Here is a 7,157-nt window from a genome sequence, read left to right as displayed (position 1 = left end):
CTAAAGTGCCTTACTTATAAATACAATCAACAACAAAATCAAAAAACAGACGAGGACTGCCCATCGAAGTTGCGAAATTACAATTAGTCGTTGCGTCCAACGTAATGCGTGCAATCCTAGAAAAACGTCTGACCCGTCGACAAGTCTCCTTCATCGTGTGTTTCCTGCGCGTGTTCTTTGCATAGGCCGTATATCGTGTAATTGTGCTGTAGTGGTTGCTTGGTGGAGTCATCTACTTCTTTGGTTTAGTTTTTGCATTCATTTCCAGCTCCGGATGAAACCGTCGAATGTTTTTGGAGATCCCGAGGAGAATGAGTTCCCGGATGCTGCGTTGGTGAATTTTCGCGATTTGCCGTCTGGGGATCACTCGCTAACTCCTCATGAGTTATGCTGTTTTGACGATATGGCTACAACACTTGTTATTGACTCCGTGCTTGATTTCAAGACTCATAAAATGAACCAGAGGTAACTTCTTTGTATTCCGAAGTAGAAGTTACGGTTGTTTGATTTTGCCAAAAAAAAAAATTCAAAATAAAATCCGGTTTTCAGAAAACGATACATAAGGCAAGATGAGCGGCTGACAACTGTGAGCATAATGCGGGAATTTCGAGCATCAAACAATTTCTCACTGGCGCTAGTGGAATTCTTCTCACTGAGATCTGTCAAAGACTTCCTCCTCCGTTTTTCTCTTCAGAAGCAACTGGAGTTTAGAGACCACGTCAGTTTGGAGTTTTAATATGAGTTTATATCGTCGATACTGAGTATTGAAAGGTCGCGATGGCCTTTCGTGATATAACTTAGACTCTCTTCTGTAGAATGAACTGCAGCAGCAGCTGTACAACACGATTTGTAGATATAGACAACACATTCAGCACAAAAACAAAGAAATTAGCTGCACTTAAGTTGATAGTACCGCAAAAGTTAGTGTAGACCAGTTTTTGGCGAGTGTTTCACTACTTAATAAATGTAGATAAAGAAGTTGGTGAATCAATAACGGTGGCCTGCTAGGACTTTGTAAGATACGAGTCTTATTGCGTTCACCTATTCGACCCTCTCTTAATTGTAATACTATCAAGTTTGGAAAACCTCATTCATAATATCTACCAACTCGTTCACATTGTGTTACCGGAAAAAAAGACTCTTGGCATAGCTGAGTCAAAACTTCAAGACGACCTGAACCCTAGCCATACATGCGATAGTCTGAACCAGTGCTCTGACCCCCTTCACTTTTCAACGGTTGAGGAAAGGAACTCCTTCACTTCTAAACGAAATTACCCCCTTCACTTTAGGACGGTTGGCAAAAGGACCCCCTTCACTTGAGCTGCACCCAATGAGCTAAACCCCCTTCACTTGAGGAGGGTCCGGCTTCTCCCTATCGCACTTGTGAGCCTAGCGCAATTGCGTAAGCGGCTATGCTCGATGTGTCGCGGTGAACCCGCGTTCGAGCACTCAGACTGGAAAGATGATTATCCCTTCCTCCTCGGTCATATGTATGTAATAGTCTTATCCGGCGCTCTTCCTCACTTTTAGTTGACGAAGTGACCCCTTTCACCTGAGCTACACCTCCCCCAGTCACACGAGAACAACGAAAAGAAACAAGAGGTAGAAAAATGGAGGTGTAAAAAAAGGTGTTGTGCACTAGTGCAAAGTAAAGAAACAATGTTTTGAAGGAGCCATCTACCTACAAAGCGAGGATGTAAGTTAGAGATTCGCAGGAATTACCGGCTAATGCCTTCGCTCAGAAGAGAAATTGCCAGGCAGTGAAGGATATTTGAAAATGAACCAAAATCCGGTTAATTAAATAGTCTATACCATATTCAACAAGGCTTTACTTCCTTGGAGAATTTGGAGTCCAAATTTGGGCATGAGAAATCGAGTATTTTTATTTCCATGCTCATAACTTCTTTGGGAAAGGAGCTGTCGAAGAACTGATAGTATACAGAGATAGTGAAGGAAATTAGCACAGAATTGTAACAAAACTGTCTCCTTACTTTGTCGACCAAGATGAATTAAACGAATTGCAGGACATCGAAAACGTCAAAATTTACGTATTTTTTGCTTTTTATTCTGATCTGTTCGGAAAAAGGTAAGTGCTGTATACTAATATATCGTCTGGTTATGCTCTATCAAAGCGTATTAAATGTTGGAAAGCCCTTTTCGTTAGGAGAAATGAAGGAAGTGGAGCACTACCAGTTGTAGATTCATCTTACAGACATGATAAGAGAGTGTCGACGAGTACACCAATGACAGTACTGTGTTCCCCTGCCATCTCGTCCAGGAGAAGCATCTGTACTCTCACTGTGCTGCTAGGTTTTCATTTAAGCAAGTTATTTGAAAAAAAAAGTTTCTACAGGCGCTGATAAAACCAATTTTCCCTAAGTTGTTACGGATTCTCACGGTAACTCAAGTCTGATCTATGAGGAGAGAGGAAAGGACAGCTATACTCTTAAGTTATTCAAGAGGAAATTTGCTCTTAGCGGTTGCAATGGAAGGTGAATTTCTGCAACCTAACATGTATGTAAGTCCGGCATTTTTGGAAATCCTTGAAGTAAATTTCTTTCTTTTCTACGCTATGTCCTAATTAATCCGCATACGTCGGACTGGATTTTGTAAAATCTAAAATGATGTCTTAAGTATACATGATGTACTTAGATGCCCATTTTTCTATTTAGTCGCCCGTTCGTCCTCGAAGTTGCTTCTCGTCCCGTAATTGTTCGTATTCATACTTGCTTTTTAATACGGTTCTGGAGAACATGCATGTCATGTTGTTACTGTAGTTCCTTATTGAGATTCATGTTTTGTGATTGCTTCGCTTCCAAAACATGAATCTTATATTCTGACAACTCTTAACCATCAAGAGTAATACCTCTGTAATCCTATCGTAAATTATGAACCTTTCTCTGGATAACAGTGTCAAATGTCGAGTCAGATATTCAGTCGGCTTGATTCGTTCACTTCTCAGGTGTTCTTCCTGCCTTCATTCACACAGACAGGCACTTTTTTCTCCGAATGATTTCGGCACTCGAACACGAAATTTTTCGATTATCTTAAATAATCCCGATGAAGGTTAACGCTGTGAATGATGTGCCATCCCATATGCCTTAAAAGTCTTTTAGATTGCGTGATTTGTTATTTAGAAACAAATGTATTGTGATTGCTCGAGAAATACAATGTAAAGCAAATTAGTTTGGGGTTTTCCTAACTTATTTAACATTTAGGAACGTTCTTAATGAATCCAATTTCTTCCTGCTACCAATACCGTTCTAACGACATGGATAAAGATAGCTACATTAGTCAGTGTCTTACAGCCTTTTCAGAAAGTCTTTGTCAGTATGTGCAGCAAATAATTAAAAATAGGCGAAATGTGCTGCTGAGAGTGCACATATACATGTTATCGTCGCTAACATGTCAGAACAATCGCAGAAAGTTCGTATTTTGACATTGCATACGATGAATGGACAGTTCAGGATGAGAAGGAGAAAATCCATTTTGTCCTGTGCGCTTTTTTTCATTTCAACCACGTTTATTTATAGTCGGGTCAAAACGACGCGAACCATCATGTACTTGCACGAGCGGTTGCGCTGGAGCAACGCTGTTATTGTCGCGGTCAGTTTGCTTGGCAACTAGCAAGATTTTGCGAACTGACATCATCCTAATCAATTATGGCCGCAATTTTTTGATTGTTTCATTCTTTTTGCTCTTCTTTCTGATTTTTTCGCCTTTTATGTTTCTTGTTTCGTGTTTTCTTATGTTTGCTGCATTTGCTTTTGTCATATAGATCTACCAGTCTGAACGTCCGACTAAAGCCGGACTGACTGTGTTGTTCGCTCCGCTAGCCATCACTGATTAATGGAAACAATCTAATGATAGTGACATTTTCTTTAGAATTAGAGTTGTGAGTTTCTGACACCGTTTTCTTCGTTTTCTTAAAGGAGATTTAGGCAAAAGTTCCATAATTTTCCTTGTAAACGCGTCAGTTCTACATTTGGAGAACATTCAAACTTCACCTTTAAGCACTTCTTCGATATTAATGTAATATAGACATGGCTTGGAATCATTACTCAAAGTATAGGTTACCCTCTTGTTCCCCCCCCCCCCCTAACAGTTAACACAGAGTGATGTTTCACATAAAATGTTGTGAACGACATCATACTGATAAAGATAGCGTTCCACATCAGATCATGTAAACAGTTGGTTACTATATAAGCAGCAGTAAGCATTCATGTTTCCATTTTCTGAAGAACGGAGGAGTCGTACAGGTGAAAAACAACGCGGAAAGTGGATACGACTATGAAACTTTTGCAACTTCCCATTTACCTTTTGCGACATGCACACGAATTTACTGTGCGATACTTCTACACCACGGCACAGGAATTCGACGCCGGTATACCCATCGCACCCCATGACTTAGCGACTCAATCGGCGGGCTGATGTCATCGCCTGACGCGATTACCCGCGTCTTCGCCGAGGTGTGCCGTTCTTGAACACAGCTCTGCCCAACCTTCTCGATCTTCTGCGAGAGCTTGCACAGAATCAATCCATTCGTCGCTATTCCATATTCTGCGAAACCTTAGACTCGCTTGAACTGTCTATCCACGGCGAGTGTCCTCAGGTCCTCTTTCACCACCTCAGTCCAGAACTTCCGTTTTCGGCCAGCTGGCTTCTTCCAGCTCGAACCCGGCAAACTCCTCAGAACTCGTTGAACAAGGCGATCTGCCGGTTTCCTTAATGTATGACCAAAGGAGCGAAGATGATTGAATTTAGCCAAGTTCAATGGCGGTGCAAGATGTTGGTATCTTCCACGTATACCACATCAATTTCCCTGCCCTAGGCCAAAAGTAGCCAAGTAACCGTCCGTGTATCATGATGGGGCGAATTGCGGATAGGTAGACTCGCAGCTTAACTTCGTTGGTGATGGGGGTCGACCTCAAGCATTTCGTTAAGGAGTTAAATGCAGAAGTGGTCTTAGCGCATCTTTGCTGAACATCTTTCTCGTAGCTGCCGTTGTTCTTCAGCGTACAGCGCAGGTAACAGAACTCATCGACGAGTTCTATTGGTTGTCCGTCCACCCTGATCCCTGTTCGAGGTCTCGAAGATGTCCACATCTGCTACCATTTATCAGGGCGTAGGCGTAGTCCACAGGCTGCAGCCAGCTTCGATACAAGGTTGACAACATGTTGAAGTTTCGTACTGCTTTCCGTGAATATAACAACATCGTCAGCGTACTCGAGATCGAACAAGGGATGTCCTGATGGTGCTAGAATGATATCGGCAGGACACATCTACTGTTCTTCGCATAATGTCGTCGATGACGAAATTGAACAGGAAGGGTTCTGCCACTGCCCTTTGTCTTACTCCAGTTACCACTTCAAACGGTGTTGTACATCCGGCTGGTTTTGAAACTGCAGCAGTTGTTCGTTGATTCATTTCATCAAGCAAGCGAACGAACTTTCTTGGTACTCTATCGGCGCTCAGTGCGTTGAGAAGGCGCCTTCGGTGAGGAGAGTCGAACGCGGCTTCAAAGTCCAGAAACGCTAGTTGCATTGGCTTCGAATACCGCTGCCAGATTTCGATCACTACCCTGACAATGAACACCTGGTCAATTGTAGATCGGCCAGGACGAAAGCCAACTTGCTCGTCGCGCGTTGTTTCTTCGCGATGTTTAACAAGTCGGTCCAGGATAATGCGCTCCAATACCTTGTACATAACACGCAGCAAAGAGATTCCTCGATAATTCCTAGGGTCCGTGACGGATAACTTCTTGTGGAAGGGAATTATGATAGCGTGTCTCCACGAGTCAGGTATCCTTTCGTCTATCCATATTGAACGGATGATCTTTGTCATCTCACGAATCCCAGACGGAGGAAGATATTTTAGCATTTCTGCGCTAATCCCGTCGTCTCCACCAGATTTTCCATTCTTCATTTTTTGAATACAGACTAGAACCTCCGACTCGGTCGGTGGCTCCTCGTTAACCGCATATGTCGGTCTATGAACGTGCTCGAGTTCAGGAGCTGACGGTGCTAACCGGCTAACCGGTTCATCAAAGTCTTGAAGTGTTCCCTTCAAATTGGAAGGGTTGTTTCACCTACAGCTACTCCATTGGCAGTTTTGAGGACAGGAGAACATCTTTTCATTTTGCCGCTATACTGTTTAAGTAGAGCATAACCTTTCCGCGGGTTCCTGTTGTCCCACGCCTTCTCAAACTCCATCGCTCTTGACGTCCACTCGTTATCGCGGTCTTGTTGCAGTTGACGACGCAGCTTCATTCTAAGACGGTTTTCCTGCTTGAGGTCGCCAGCGCTGCGGGCGACACGTACTGAAATGTACGTGGATTTTGTTTCCGCAGATGCAAAGACGAACTTCTTCCGCGGCAATAGAACCGGGAGCGTTTCCCTTGCAGCGTCCTGGATGCACTTTGTGAAGGAATCCGCATCGCTAAGCTTCTTCCTGGTCCGTACTCCAACATGAATAGACAGACGTTGGCGGAATTTTGTTCTGCATTCATTGTCTTTCAGACCTGCCATGTCGATTTTCGGTTGAACAGGAACTCCTCGGTTTCTCTTGTGGAACCGTATCTTGAAGCTGAGAAGAACTGGATGGTGGTCAAAGTCGAACGCGACGTCTCAAACAGCTCTAGATTTTCGGATATCTGACTGAGGAATGTTCCTCGTCAGAACGTAGTCGAGCTGAAGTTTAAGAGTCCTCATCTTCCGCTTGCGACGCTCTTCAGGCGTTAAAAGGGTTGACCCTTGCCACGTGAGCTGATGGCGTCGATGATTCCTCTTAAACGTGGAAGCGATGATGAAGCCCTTCTGTTCGCACAAGTCGACCGGGCGGTCACCGTTGTCCGACGTGCGCTCCACTGGATAATACCATTTTCCTAGCACATCGGATTGCTGTTCGAGTCCCATCTTCGCATTTGCGTCGATTCCGACAATGACCACCTGCTGGCTTGGTATTTTAGACATCAACGCATTGAGTTCATCATAGAAGGCGTCCTTATTGTTGTCCTCAGCAGTTTCCGTAGGTGCGTGAGCACTTACGATCCAGAGTTTACGTCCTCTGCGACCATTCTAACCATTCCAGCTAAAAGCAGTATACCACGAAATTGACGATGTTGGGATTTCTCCACGAGAATATGTTAGCTTTGTAGA

General features: G+C 43.6%; 4 protein-coding genes across 7 annotated transcripts; 1 reads left to right on the top strand and 3 right to left on the bottom strand.

Moving 5' to 3' along the window:
* Window positions 1-274: 274 nt before the first annotated feature.
* Window positions 275-3,850, top strand: RB195_018556 (uncharacterized protein; the record flags this gene model as incomplete). 2 transcript variants are annotated; one of them, XM_064186039.1, is made up of 3 exons in its annotated part: window positions 275-465; window positions 550-718; window positions 3,779-3,850. In XM_064186039.1, the coding sequence occupies 3 exons, from the start codon at window positions 275-277 to the stop codon at window positions 3,848-3,850; spliced, it is 432 nt and encodes a 143-aa protein (XP_064041920.1). The 2 variants fall into 2 exon arrangements, with proteins under 2 accessions (XP_064041920.1, XP_064041921.1); XM_064186040.1 differs by lacking the exon at window positions 3,779-3,850 and having other exon boundaries at window positions 550-736.
* A 720-nt stretch (window positions 3,851-4,570) lies between these two features.
* RB195_018555 (uncharacterized protein) lies at window positions 4,571-5,105 on the bottom strand (the record flags this gene model as incomplete). The annotated part of the gene is made up of 2 exons (XM_064186038.1): window positions 4,571-4,724; window positions 4,810-5,105. 2 exons carry the CDS (start codon window positions 5,103-5,105, stop codon window positions 4,571-4,573), a joined length of 450 nt encoding a protein of 149 aa, XP_064041919.1.
* Window positions 5,106-5,217: 112 nt separating this feature from the next.
* RB195_018554 (uncharacterized protein) lies at window positions 5,218-6,527 on the bottom strand (the record flags this gene model as incomplete). 3 transcript variants are annotated; one of them, XM_064186037.1, is made up of 2 exons in its annotated part: window positions 5,218-6,063; window positions 6,093-6,527. In XM_064186037.1, the coding sequence occupies 2 exons, from the start codon at window positions 6,525-6,527 to the stop codon at window positions 5,218-5,220; spliced, it is 1,281 nt and encodes a 426-aa protein (XP_064041916.1). The 3 variants fall into 3 exon arrangements, with proteins under 3 accessions (XP_064041916.1, XP_064041918.1, XP_064041917.1); XM_064186036.1 differs by lacking the exon at window positions 6,093-6,527 and having other exon boundaries at window positions 5,218-5,925; XM_064186035.1 differs by lacking the exon at window positions 5,218-6,063 and having other exon boundaries at window positions 6,066-6,527.
* A 99-nt stretch (window positions 6,528-6,626) lies between these two features.
* RB195_018553 (uncharacterized protein) lies at window positions 6,627-6,971 on the bottom strand (the record flags this gene model as incomplete). The annotated part of the gene is made up of 1 exon (XM_064186034.1): window positions 6,627-6,971. One exon carries the CDS (start codon window positions 6,969-6,971, stop codon window positions 6,627-6,629), a length of 345 nt encoding a protein of 114 aa, XP_064041915.1.
* Between the last annotated feature and the right edge of the window lie 186 nt (window positions 6,972-7,157).

Source organism: Necator americanus, chromosome II (genome assembly GCF_031761385.1).
Source record: "Necator americanus strain Aroian chromosome II, whole genome shotgun sequence".
NCBI lineage: Eukaryota > Metazoa > Nematoda > Chromadorea > Rhabditida > Ancylostomatidae > Necator > Necator americanus.
The sequence above is the reverse complement of the archived record's forward strand: the minus strand, read 5'-3'. Positions and strand labels throughout refer to the sequence as shown.